Source organism: Astyanax mexicanus, chromosome 16 (genome assembly GCF_023375975.1).
Source record: "Astyanax mexicanus isolate ESR-SI-001 chromosome 16, AstMex3_surface, whole genome shotgun sequence".
Taxonomy (NCBI): Eukaryota; Metazoa; Chordata; class Actinopteri; order Characiformes; family Acestrorhamphidae; genus Astyanax; species Astyanax mexicanus.
Window position 1 is genome coordinate 36540058 of NC_064423.1, and position 14636 is coordinate 36554693.

Below are 14636 nucleotides of genomic sequence, written 5' to 3' on the forward strand. Positions count from 1 at the left end.
ACTCTACAGACGCTGAGCTTTAGGCGAGTGATGTATCTCTGTTTTTTTTTAAACACTTTGATTATTTTTTTGTTGTTGTAAAACCTTGATGTTTTATTCTGTCTGTCCTCCACAGCAGATGACGGTTGTTGCTAGGAGTAACAGGGCTTTATTCTCCTCTGAGCTTTTGATCAGGTAGATCAGGTAGAAGAAAAATAACGTATTAAAGAGTTTAGAGTAATGATTTCCGAATGTGTTTCTGCAGCATTATTAGTGGAGCCACTGTGGAGATAACAGCGGTGAGAAACAGCGGAGTCAGTGTGTGGTCAGTGTGATGGATTGTCTTTTGGTTGCTGTCTAAACAGTACGGAGGTGTGTGTGTGTGTGTGTGTGTGTGTGTGTGTGCACGCTTTTAATTGATTACAAGAGTGGTTCTCTCCTTATGCTACAGTATATTCTGTTGCAGTTGTACACACCTGTTAGCCATAACATTAAAACCATTACATAATGTTGCTTAATATTATGTAGATCCCATTGATGCATGAACTTTACAAGACCTCTGAAGGCTAACAGTAGTAGCTAGGAGTGTCACGATTTCGATATTTTATCAAAATCGATCGAATTTATGTCATGGTCTCAAGCACCGAAGTCAAAAAGATGATCAACGATCCTCCCTCTAAGCTAGACATTGTGACTGCTGAAAGAGCAGCCCTTTGTCCAGAGAATGTGGACATTCTCATCTTTTATATTTTCAACTTGAAAAAATAAAAATAACAGTTGTTTTGTCTAGCCTCAAATATGTTAATAGTTTTGGTACCTTAAGGAGCATCTTTCTCTCAGATAAAGTTAATAATATATCTTTGTTAAAGAAAAAAACTTGTCATTCTCAGGGACCGAGTCTTATTTTTCATGTTTAACTGTTATAGTAGGATAGAGTTCAGTTTGTTAAGGCTCTAACTGTTCTATTATTTTGTACATGACTGTTCCTGTATTTTTTATTATATATTTTGTTATGTTGCACATTGCTGTTTTAATAGTGCACACTGCTGCTACCAAAAAAAGCCACTAGATGGCATTACATATATATCTTAATTAAATGATTTAAATTTGACCATTAGTGCCTAATGTGGTGTATTACAGATCACTCGTATCACTTTGCATCACTTATATCAAGCCCACCTTTTGAAATAAGATATTGTAAATTTGATGAATCAAACCAATGACTGACCAAAGACTAATCTAAAACTGGCATAGGCCTCTCCGCTGTAAAAAAAAAAGAAAATCGAGAATCGTATCGAATGGTGACCCTAAAATCGGAAATAAAATCGAATCGAGGATTTAGAGAACCGTGACACCCCTAGTAGTAGCAGATCTTTAAAGTTCTGGAAAGCCTCTGAACACTGGGCAAGACCTGCCTGATGTTTTGGAGATCTTCTGAGCCAGGCTTCTGACTATCAAAATTATATTCTTGCCCATTTTTCAGCTTTTGACAAATTAACTTCAAAAACTGACTGTTCACTTACAGATACCACTGTATTAAGATAATCAATGATTTCCACTCCACCTTATTTGTTTATCACTTTTAATACCGTATCTAAAGGGCTTCAACCCATAATTGTTCAGTTTTCTTATGACGAGTTTGGCAATGAAAGATTCAATGTTCTCTAATGATTCAACAGTTAGACAGATGTCTGATGTCTGAAATCTGAGCATATTTCACTGTCAAATAATGAAAGAATTAAAAAGTAAAGGATCCCTGCACTGTGCAAGTTATATGGTGTATTTGAACAGTGTAACAGTCATGTTTTTTACTGGACAGCGATGATATTCACTGTTGTTTTTGAGTATCGTATTTTTCTGACTTTATTTTATTTTCATGCATAAGGCACAACTGATAATAAGCTGCGTTAACTAAGTAAACAAAACTGTGATTCTTGAAAAAAACATTTTCTTTCAAACGAGCGCTGAATATTAATCTACACAGATTTATCTCCTGAAAACTGTTTATTTGGGTAAGTAAAGTCCTTCTGTTTATTTACAGTAAGCTTAAATTTCCAGATTTTCTCTAAAGCTAGGTGCAGCAGCATTAGCATTAGCGGCTAACAGTAAATGCGGCCTGACAGCACTGCACTGAATAACACTGAGTGTTCTGATAAGCCAGATGACACACAGACTACAGTCCAATATACTCTCCTCTGATTGGCAAAAGAGCTAGCGCTTAGCATGGTTAGCGCGGTTAACGGCTAATGATAATACTTCTCCAGCCTTAGTGATGGAGAACTAAACTTTAACTTTAACTCCTTTATAATGTTGTAACTTTAGTGGAATGACTTAACTGCTTCTCACAACCTGGCTGGTAAAATTCGTACATAAAGTGTACCGGATTTATAAGGCACACTCTTGTTTTTTGGGACAATTAAAGGAATTTAAATGTGCCTTATAGCGTAAAAAATATGGTAAGCTCAACTTAAATGGTATACTTTTCTTTTAATTTAGTTAGAGAGCGTGAAAATAGAGTTGATCACATTGGACATATTGAAGTATATTCACTGTAGTTTATGTAAAACATAAAATGATGAATATTCATTTTTATGGCATAATTTTTTCCTGCTCTCTCCCATAGAAATCCCAGGATGTTGGCTTGTGCATGCAGGATATGGCAGTATCCATCAGTGTAAATTCAGCTCGTGAGCTTGAATGCGTTGCTTGGATGATGTTTTCCGTTCAGCAGCAGCTTTTGTCTGGTTGTTCTTTATGTTTTGCTGCTGTATATAAGAGCTGAGGAGGAAAGCCGGAGTTCCAGCTTATGTCAGTGTAGGCGTCCTTTATGTGTCAGGCCTGTACCCGTCTCTGCGATGTGACGCCTCGCGTGAATCCCAGTCATTAATTATACCATCACTGGCCTGCAGTTGTTGGGTGTTTACATCCAGGTTTAGATGTTAACCTACAAGCTGCCACGTCTTCCCATGATTCACTGGGCCGTGAGTCACTCTGAGCGCTGTGTCACTGCTGAATAACAGATAACTGTGAGTTTAAGTGATGTCAAGACTCTGCTTAAGAAGATACAGTCAGACAGAATGAAGAAGAAGCCATAGGCTAAGTGAAGGAAGGGTTTGCACCACTTTATGCCGCTATAAACAACAAGTCTTTACACCATTATAAACAACAAAGGATTATAACATTATAAACAACAAGTCTTTACACCATTATAAACAACAAGTCTTTACACCATTATAAACAACAAGGCTTTACACCGTTATAAACAACAAGTCTTTACACCATTATAAACAACAAGTCTTTACACCGTTATAAACAACAAGGCTTTACACCATTATAAACAACAAGTCTTTACACCGTTATAAACAACAAGTCTTTACACCGTTATAAACAACAAGTCTTTACACCATTATAAACAACAAGTCTTTACACCGTTATAAACAACAAGTCTTTACACCGTTATAAACAACAAGTCTTTACACCGTTATAAACAACAAGTCTTTACACCATTATAAACAACAAGTCTTTACACCGTTATAAACAACAAGTCTTTACACCGTTATAAACAACAAGTCTTTACACTGTTATAAACAACAAGTCTTTACACCGTTATAAACAACAAGTCTTTACACCGTTATAAACAACAAGTCTTAACACCATTATAAACAACAAGTCTTAACACCATTATAAACAACAAGGCTTTACACCATTATAAACAACAAGTCTTTACACTGTTATAAACAACAAGTCTTTACACCGTTATAAACAACAAGGCTTTACACCATTATAAACAACAAAGGATTTTAACATTATAGACAAATAAAAGATTATAACATTTTAAACAGGTAATTGATTATGACATCATAAACAACAAGGCATTATGCAATAAAAAAAACACATCATTAAGCCATTATAGACAACAAAGAGTTCCGGCATTATTAACAACTAGAAATTATGCCATTGTAAACAATTAAGCATTGTGCCATCATAAACAACAAAGGATTATGAAACTTCAAACAGGCAATTGATTATAATGTCATAAACAATAAGGAATGATACAATTCTAAAACAAGGCATTAAGCCATTTTAGCCAACAAAGGATTATAACATCATAGACAACAAAGGATTATAACATCATAAACAACAAAGGATTATAACATCATAAACAACAAAGCATTATGTCATCATAAACAACAAAGGATTATGAAACTTCAAACAGGTAATTGATTATGATGTCATAAACAATGAGGAATTATACAATTTTAAAACAAGGCATTAAACCATTATAGACAACAAAGGATTATAACATTATAAACAACAAAGGATTATGACATTATAAACAACAAAGAATTATAACATCATAAACAGCAAAGGATTATAACATTATAAACAACAAAGGATTATAACATCATAAACAGCAAAGGATTATAACATTATAAACAACAAAGAATTATAACATCATAAACAGCAAAGGATTATAACATTATAAACAACAAAGAATTATAACATCATAAACAGCAAAGGATTATAACATTATAAACAACAAAGGATTATGACATTACAAACAGTGATTGATAGTGACATTATAAATAATTAGGAATTATGTCATTTTAAAACAAAGCATTAAGCTATTATAGACAACAAAGGATTATGACATAATAAAAAACAAGGAATTATGCCATTACAAACTGTAATTGATTGACGTCAAACAATATGGCATTATGTAATTTTAAAATAACAAGAAATGATTACATCATAAACAAGGCATTAACCCATTATAGACAACAAAGGACTATGACATAATAAATAACAGGGGATTATGACATCATTAATAATTAGGCATTATGCAGGATGTAGGATTATGAAACTTTAAACAGGTAATTGATTATGACATTATAAACAATGAGGAATTATATTTATAAACTTTATTAAATATTATTAACCTTTTTCAATTCTGACATTACTAACAGTTAAATTGCCACCTTCAGACTGGTTTATAATAGCATGTTGATGCAGATTTTTCAGTTTATCCCCTTACTAAGACATGAACAGTCTATATGTTTCCATCCAGAGGATCGTGCTCCCAGCTTCCTTGAGATCATTAACATGCTTTTCTTTCTTTCCTCAGAATTATCTTTACCCTACAAGGGGTAAGGAAATGTTGCATAGAGCTTCAGAGCAAGTTTATGGTAGTATAAGTGGTTATCGTGAGAGGCGTAGACTAAGTTTGTCTGAAACAGTAGCTCACTTCCTGCTCCTGTGGGGAATACAGGATGAGCACAGAGAGGATATGAACCATTAGGTGGTCTTTTCTTTTCCAGTCCTTCTCAGTGGGGAGGAGCAATTGTCATGCAAATCAGCAGAGGTTGCTAAATTGAGTGGGAGCTAAACCCACTCACATTTCATTGTCTGTGACCAACTGTAACAGTGCCTCTGCCTCTCTCTCTCTCTCTCTCTCTCTATTACTCAGTGTATTATTGTCTCTCAGTGTATTATTGTGCTGGAACTGGCTTTCTATATGGTGCTCTGCAGCCCTGCCCATGCTGCGCTGCTGTGATTATATATTTATTTATGTATTTTTACATAACCCTGGGGTCTCAGATCACAGCAGGAGGCACTGTAATCTCTCTTCACTGTGGCCCCTGGCCTGTAACACTCAACACATCAAATACTGCCCACAACCGCTGCTTCTAAACTGCTGTACAGTGGAGGCCAGAGGGGTGAACCCACCACCAAGGCAGTGCGTGTAAGCAGTGTTTACAGAATGCATTCGGAAACGCTTTCACTTTTTCATATTTTGCTTTGTCACATAACTGTGCTTGAATAAAAAAATCCCCATAAAAATTTCCCCCATAAATCTACGCTTACTACCCTGTACACAAAAAAAATGTTAAAATGGAAAAACTAAGGGCGCCAGCGGTCTAAAGCGCTGCCACTATGAGTGGGAGGTCACAGGTTCGAACCCCAGCTCATGCAGCTTTGCCATCAAGCTGCCGGCGTCAGAGGGAGCAAAATTGGCCCTGCTCCCTCTGGGTGGGTAGATGGCGCTCTCTCCCCACATCACTCCTAGGGTGATGTCTGCAGCACAGGGCGTCTGTGAGCTGATGTACCGGAGCCGAGCCGCTGCGCTTTCCTCCAAGCGCGCTGTGATGCTGCTCAGTAATGCTGCATCAGCAGCAGCTTGAAAAGAAGCGGTGGCTGACTTCACATGTATCGGAGGAAGCATGTGCTAGTCTTCACCCTCCTGGTGTGTTGCGGCATCACTAGTGATAGGGGGAGTCCTAATGAGTGGGTTAACTGGCCGTGTAAATTGGGGAGAAAATGGGAAAAATTAGAAATAAAATTATATAAAAAAAAAAAGGAAAAACTAAAATATTATATAGCCTAAATATTTCCTACATTGTAAATAAATACTGGAATCATCCAGACTATGAAGGAACACATAAGGAATTATGTTGTTAAAGAGATCTCTGATTCGAATCCCGGTCATGCAGCTTGCCATAAGCTGCCAGAGCCCTGAGAGAGCACAATTGGCCTTGCTCTCTTTGGGTGGGTACAGTAGATGGCGCTCTTTCTCCTCATCACTCATAAGGTATTGGATGTCAATCAGCACAAAGCTGCATCTGTGAGCTGATGTATCAGAACCGAGTCGCTGCGCTTTCCTCCGAGCGTTAGCGCTGTGATGCTACTCGGTAATGCTGCATCAGCAGTAGTTCAAAAAGAGGCGGAGTCTGACTTCACATGTATCAGAGGAGGCGTGTTCTAGACTTTACCGTCCTGGTGTCACTAGTGATTAGGGTTATAAAGCTGGTTAGCAGCTGAATGGGTAGGTCTACTGGCCTAGCTAAATTGGGAGAAAAATGGGAACATTTCCTAAAATAAAATCATAAAAAATAAAGAAACAAACTAAAATACTCTGTGAAGCATTTAGGTGCTCTTTTCTGGGGAGCTGTGGTTTCTGGGGCTGGTAACTCTGATGAACTTATCTTGTACAACAGAGGAAACTTTTGTTCTTCCTTTCCTGGGGTGGTCCTGATATGTGAGTGCCAGTTTCATCATAATGGTTTGATGTTCTTTGCAAAGAGTTTCTGAATGCTTTGTACGTATATGAAAATAAAGCTACCTATTTTTACACTGGTACAATATATACAGGGGTTGGACAATGAAACTGAAACACCTGTCATTTTAGTGTGGGAGGTTTCATGGCTAAATTGGAGCAGCCTGGTGGCCAGTCTCCATTAATTGCACATTGCACCAGTAAGAGCAGAGTGGGAAGGTTCAATTAGCAGGGTAAGAGCACAGTTCTGCTCAAAATATTGCAATGCACACAACATTATGGGTGACATACCAGAGTTCAAAAGAGGACAAATTGTTGGTGCACGTCTTGCTGGAGCATCTGTGACCAAGACAGCAAGTCTTTGTGATGCATCAAGAGCCACGGTATCCAGGGTAATGTCAGCATACCACCAAGAAGAACCAACCACATCCAACAGGATTAACTGTGGACGCTGTAAGAGGAAGCTGTCTGAAAGGGATGTTCGGGTGCTAACCCGGATTGTATCCAAAATACATAAAACCACGGCTGATCAAATCACGGCAGAATTCAATGTGCACCTCAACTCTCCTGTTTCCACCAGAACTGTCCATCACCACAATAAATTATTGTGGTTTAAAACCAGGTGTTTCAGTTTCATTGTCCAACCCCTGTACACTGGTTGTTTTAAACAGAGGTGTAAAGTCTTTTTTATGATACGATTGATTGTTTGAGTTTTGATGCTACCAAATAGGCCTGGACAATAATTCGATATCGGTATTTATCGCGATAAGAAATGTTTCAATAACGGTGATATCATTTTTGTGGTATATCGATATGTATTATTTACAGAATCTGTCACGGACAGGCGTTTTACTGGCGTCAGCTCGCCGCACAGCTGAACACAATCAGCCTCCGTAGCTGGACTATCTCTGTGCCTGATGATGTAATCACATAGGCACGTAGCCAGATAGGCTAGGCTAGGCTAGGCTAGATTTGGCTAGGCTAGGCTAGGCTCGGGTCTGCTACGCATCTAAAATTTTGCTATATGCAAATAAAATTGAGCATTGATTTATCTTGACTATTTTTTATTTCTTAAGTATTATAATGTTTTCGTGAAAGGAGGTTTCAAAGACTTAAATTAAATTTTCAGACAGTTGTAGGTACATATTTCCATTGCAGGGATTCTTCGCAGTTTTCTGTGGCCTTCTAAGTATTTATATCGATATCGAAATTATATCGTATCGACCGAAATTAAGGAATATATCGTGATATGAATTTTGGCCATATCGTCCAGCACTACTACCAAACAAACATGGCATAATTTTTCACTATAATAATAATCGTACTGTGGGTCATCCTGTTGCCCAGCTGTCAGTGAACTCCTTTGTGAGACATAAGTCAAGTAAAACTGCAGTGGGAATATCTGTTGATCACACTCAATGGTTAGCGTGGGAATGCTCTGTGTGATGTCAGTGCTGCGTGACTGACGATTGGTCGAGTTGTGGATTTGCTGTGACAGGGTTGATGGAGGAATGTCATTCTTCTTGATGTGTGTAATACAGACACATTAGGCCTCTGACACTGACACTATTACACTGTTAGAGAGATTGATTACCCGCTTGGGCACGCATCAACTGTTCCTGTGCCTCAGTTCTGTTGAAAGGGATGTTAAATGACCTTTTCAGATATGCTTTTGGGTAATGACGTCTGTGCTCAGTTGTCTCTCTCTCTCTCCCTCTCTCTCTCTCTCTCTCTCTCTCTCTCTTTCTCTGTTCCTCTCTTTCTCTTTTCCTTTTATTCACCGATTCTCAAAATTAGAGCCGAACAACAGGATTCTTCTTCTTCTCTAATGAACACACTGTGCTACTTTTGTTGGTTTAGACACTCTGCCGCTGGGAGATGGAGGCCTGTGTGATAATCTTCTATCTCAGCATGCTCAGTTCACTTCCACTCAGATCATGTCTCTCATAATGTGATAAATTACAGGATAAACATAGATTTGCATTCATTTGTGAGAGGCTTACGCTGCCTCTGAGGAGTTACACAACACTAGGGCTGAGTATTGGCAAGAACCTGCAATATAACACAGTAATACAAATCAATATATCCCAATACAGTGCCCTCCAAAAGTACTGGAACAGTGAGGCCAATCCATTTATTTCTGCTGTAAACTAAAAACATTTGTGTTTTACATTAAATGTTGAATATCCTAGTATTTACATCTGGATCTGATACACAGTTCAGAAGATCATAGCACCCATTTTTCTTATTGGCGAAAGTATTGGAAACATTTTTATTAATTATTCATGATACAGACCACCTAAATGTAAATTAAACGAAAAAGTGAATTTATTCTACACTTTAAACAGTTCATTTACAAAAACTAGACACAATATATAACAATTGAGACATATATTCTTATATTCTTATCAAAAAAAGTGTCTAAACCTACAAGAATGGTCAGAGAAAGGCAAGGCCAGTAGCAAAAGGGCAAGTAAGATAAGCAACATACAAAGGAAATCCAAAACAGGAGAATGGCAAAGAAAAAGGGTTGCCAATAATGCAAAAATAAAATCGGCAACTAGAAAACTATGAGACTACAAAGGGCTATGCAAAAGAGAGGTCAAAGATACAAAAAATGGGTCGGAGACACAAAGGAAACGCTGGGTAGAAGAGCTAGGTAACTAGATTCAATGCTTGGCACTGAACAGGGAATAAGAGGGGGTATTTATACAGGGAAACACAGGTGTAAGTAATTTTTATAAGCTGGGTGAGCCAGAACTCCGAAGCGCCACGTGATCCAGCATGTCCGGAGGTTGGGTGCAGGTGCACACTGGGAAATTGAGTCTTTGGTGTGTCTCTCATGCAAAGAAGAGAGACAAAGTCAAGACTGACAAAAAGTATAAGCTTTTAATGGGGGAACAAAACTTTTTTTTTGATATATCTTAAATCTAACATGTGGACACAAGAATCGGAATAACTTGACTGGGAATAACTTGGCGGCTTTTTTTGTGTTTATTATGACTCAAACTACATAAATAAGATGAAAGTTTGAAATGAGACAAATTAATGTAATTGTTCCTGAAATAATAAAAATAACATTACACTTACAAAACGTAGTAATACTAAACTTCTTATCAGAGAAATAAATAAGATTTATTGCCTTAAAGTTAGATCATTTTACTTACTAAGATTAGTTTTTTTTTGCAGTGTATGATCATTAAATCAAGTCAAGACAAGGCTTATATTGTCATTGCATCTGAGTAAAAGCACACAGTGCTATGATATTATGCTCCTCTGGAACAAACAGTACAATATAGACAAATAAAGTGCAAACTTGCAACAAATTGTGCAACATAGAACAATAATACTCAGATAAATACAATAAATACAGCAGACACAATTTAACTGACAGGACAGTGCAGTACTGAAAGTCATGATTTCGAGTTCAGTGTATAATTGGAATATAATTTGAGAGTACTAAATGAAACGTGAATAATGGAGATGAAGGCAGATGGAGAGTATGGTGCAGTGCCCTCAGAGGCGGCGCAGGTGGGCATCCAGGACTCCAGTAGGTGGGTGCAGATGAGGGCATGCCAGTGAGAGCTGTCACTGCTGTAACCCTGCTGAAGACTGGAGGAACATGGAGGATCTGCAGGAGAAGCAGAGGGTTGACCCTGTGTCGGGTTACAGGGGGAGGTGACTGGAGGAGCAGAGCAACTGCTCTGATGATCCCGTGATTGTGTCCTCCCACACTGAAGCTGCTAATAGTCTGGTGGAGATGTGGAAAATATACTGTAGTGGAACATACAGCTCTGGAAAAAAATAAGAGACCATCTATAAATGATGAGTTTCTTTGATTTTACCAAATTAAAAACCTCTGGAATATAATCAAGAGGAAGATGGATGATCACAAGCCATCAAACCAAACTGAACTGCTTGAACTTTTGCACCAGGAGTAAAGCAGCATAAAGTTATCCAAAAGCAGTGTGTAAGACTGGTGGAGAAGAGCATGCCAAGGGTTATTCCACCAAATATTGATTTCTGAACTCTTCAAACTTCATGAATATGAACTTGTTTTCTTTGCATTATTTGAAGTCTGAAAGCTCTGCATCTTTTTTGTTATTTTAGCCATTTCTCATTTTCTGCAAATAAATGCTGTAATTGACGATATTTTTATTTGGAATTTGGGAGAAATGTTGTCTGTAGTTTATAGAATAAAACAACAATGTTAATTTTACTTAAACATAAACATTCAGTTCATATTCAGCATATGGTAGTTTCAAAAGGAATGCAATAAAAAGCATTGTACTGACAAAATGTATCAAATAAGGGGGAGCCGAGTGGTCCAGTGATTTAAAGCGCTGCCACTATGGCAGCTTGCCATTAGCTGCCGGAGCCCCAAGAGAGCACAGTTGGCCTTACTCTCTCTGGGTGGGTACAGTAGATGGCGCTCCTTCCCCTCATCACTCCAAAAGGTGATGTTGATCAGCACAAGGCTACGTCTGTGAGCTGGTGTATCAGAACCGAGTCGCTGTGCTTTCCTCCGAGAGCGCTGTGATGCTACTCGGCAATGCTGCATCAGCAGAAGTTCAAAAAGAGGCGGAGTCTGACTATACATGTATCGGAGGAGGCATGTGCTAGTCTTCACCCTCCTTGTTTTGTGGCATCATAGGGGAAATACAGCTGAGTAGCAGCTAAATGGGTGGGAAAATCAGCCAAGCTAAATTGGGGGGAAAATATTAGAAAAAAATATTTGAATCAATTAAATGCAGTGGTTTTGATGAAAGCTCTGATCATTGTTTTGTTCTTCTTTATTCAGCTGGACCGCACAGAGGTGATCAAGAGTAATCTGAACCCAGTTTTCGCCAAGGTCCTCATGCTGGACTACTACTTCGAGGAGGTGCAGAAGCTGCGCTTTGAGGTCTACGACATTCACGGAACCCACAGCATTGGGACTCGAGACGACGACTTCCTGGGTGGCGTTGAGTGCACACTTGGTCAGGTGAGATTTTCAGCAGGTTTTGTTCTGCTTTTCCATTTATTGGCCACTTTATTACACTGAAAAAAATGTGGGATTTACTTAAGAAAGTTTTTCCATGTAAAAACAGAAAGTAGGGCGCCGAGTGGTCAAGTGGTCTAAAGCACTGCCACTATGATGCAGCTTTGCCATCAAGCTGCCGGCGTTAGAGGGAGCAAAATTGGCCCTGCTCCCTCTGGGTGGGTAGATGGCGCTCTCTCCCCACATCACTCCTAGGGTGATGTCTGCAGCACAGGGCGTCTGTGAGCTGATGTACCGGAGCCGAGCCGCTGCGCTTTCCTCCAAGCGAGCTGTGATGCTGTTCAGTAATGCTGCATCAGCAGCAGCTCGAAAAGAAGCGGTGGCTGGCTTCACATGTATCGGAGGAAGCATGTGCTAGTCTTCACCCTCCTCATTACTAGTGATAGGGGGAGACCTAATGAGTGGGTCGGGTAATTGGCCGTGTAAATTGGGGAGAAAATGGGAAAAATTAGAAATAAAATGATATATAAAAAAAAAAAAACAGAAAGTAAATTTAACAGAATATATATTTAAGTAATATTTACTCGTAATTCTCAGTGTATTTAACTACAAATTGTTGAGTAAATGTTACTTTGCAACACGTTTACACAATTATATTCAGTCAGTGTATCTTAATAGTATCTTAATAATTTTACTACAACAATGTAGCGCCACATTCTCCCACGGCTTTTATTATTTACTTAATAGTAGTAGAATTAATTTAGAAATTCTTTAGTAATGCTTACTGCAAAATATTTTATTTAGTGTAGTATGAATTTCTGTAGGTGTGGCATATAACTGCCAAAAAAACAGAGATTTGAAGTAACACATTATACAACAAGTTTTTATAACAACATAAAAATGATTTATTGTTTTGCCCCAATAAAGTAATGCATCTTCATTTACCAGTCAAAAACATTATCATAACATTAAAAATTCAAGCAGTTCAGTTTGGTTTGATGACTTGTGATCGTTCATCTTGATTATATTCCAGAGGTTTTTAATTTGGTAAAATCAAAGAAACTCATCATTTTTAGGTGGTCTCTTATGTTTTTTTTCAGAGCTGTATATAAGACATTTTCATCTTTGTTTAATTGAACAATCTGATAAGGCCGTTTCTGTTCTCTGTAATGTTGGAGCTCCATCCAGTGCTTTAGGGAGGATTTGGGGATGAGGTGGGTTGATTGGTGATTATCCAACATTCTGAGCTTATTAATGCTCAATAAAGGAACAGGTGAAAATGAAAATGAATGATGAGGTGTCCCAACACTTATGTCCTTAAAGTACAGCCTATCATGAACTATATTGTAAATGAATCTTATTCTGTTGCCGTGAAATAAAAGCAAAGGCTAAAGTTAAGCAATAATACACGAGATAATACACTCATACCTACGACTGCAGCACAGCAGTGCCAATAATACACATTATAACACAAACCTCGAGTGAATTATTGAGATCATACCACAGTTCAATTATTGTTGTTTATTGCAAGATTTTAAGTTAAAGAGGACGAGAAAATACGATCTGTTTGGTTATAAACACTCCACCAGTTAAAATAGTTCAATTGCTGCTCTGTTTGTAGCTGTGCTTTGCGTTTGGCTTGTAAGCGCTGCATTGTTGCTAGGTTACCTGTACTGTATGTGGCGGAGTAATACATGAAGAGCTTCGGTTGCAGTGCATTACTGGCTGATAATGTCACTCATAAAACGCATCTCAGCCAATCTTATTGCAGAGTCGGAACTAACTGTGGTATAATAACTTTTCAAGTGAAGTGAGTGCTGAGTGAACATTGTAAAGCAGCCAATCATGTGTCAGCAATGTAATGCTTAAAAGCATGCAGGTACAGGTCAGCAGCTTCAGCCATCAGAAGGGAGTAAAAAAAAATGATCTCAGTGAATTTAAACGTTGCTCGGTTGTTGGTGCCAGATTGGCTGGACTTACTGCTGAATCTTGATCTCCTGGCACACCAGCAGCTTTAATCCATAACAGCATCCAGCCTGCTCTGCACAAGAGGTAATGTAATGGTGCGGGGGATGATTTCTTGGCTCAGTTTGGGTCCATAAACACAAATCAAGCACCACTTAAATGTTACAGCCGTTTTAGTTTTGTTGCTGACCATGCGCATCCCTTCATGACCACAACAGACCTATCTGCTAACAGCTTATTTACAGCATAATAATACAGCTCCAGTTTTTTATTTCTACATTTCCAATGCTGTTCTGTAATAAATAATTACAATTATACAGTAATAATAATTACAATAATTTAATATGGACAAAAACCGAATGTCAACCAATTAACTAATGCCCCTAATAAATTGCTCATTGAGAATTTTTAGCATTGGTAAAACACTAAAGTTATGTTTTTATGTTTGAATCTAATCAAATAGCATGTTTTGCTTTTATATGTCCAACAGATAGTGGCTCAGAAAAAGATGGTGAAGCCTCTGTTGCTGAAATATGGAAAATATGCTGGAAAATCTACCATTACGGTGAGTTAAACTTTAGTTCTGTCCTCAAATACAGCTTTTCACTTACCACTGATCATATAGGACAGTTTGTAGTTGTATACTAATTACAGACT

The 14636-nt window shown here is 38.0% G+C and overlaps 2 protein-coding genes across 2 annotated transcripts in view; both read left to right on the forward strand.

Moving 5' to 3' along the window:
- rpl13 (ribosomal protein L13) overlaps positions 1 to 14636 on the forward strand; it is a 127781-nt gene that overhangs the window by 38436 nt on the left and 74709 nt on the right. The window lies entirely within an intron of this gene.
- Positions 1 to 14636, forward strand: part of cpne7 (copine VII) — a 108388-nt gene that overhangs the window by 19131 nt on the left and 74621 nt on the right. The window contains exons 3-4 of the mRNA XM_022670070.2: positions 11835 to 12017; positions 14470 to 14544. Coding sequence (XP_022525791.2) covers positions 11835 to 12017; positions 14470 to 14544 — 258 coding nt within the window. The remainder of the gene's footprint in view (positions 1 to 11834; positions 12018 to 14469; positions 14545 to 14636) is intronic.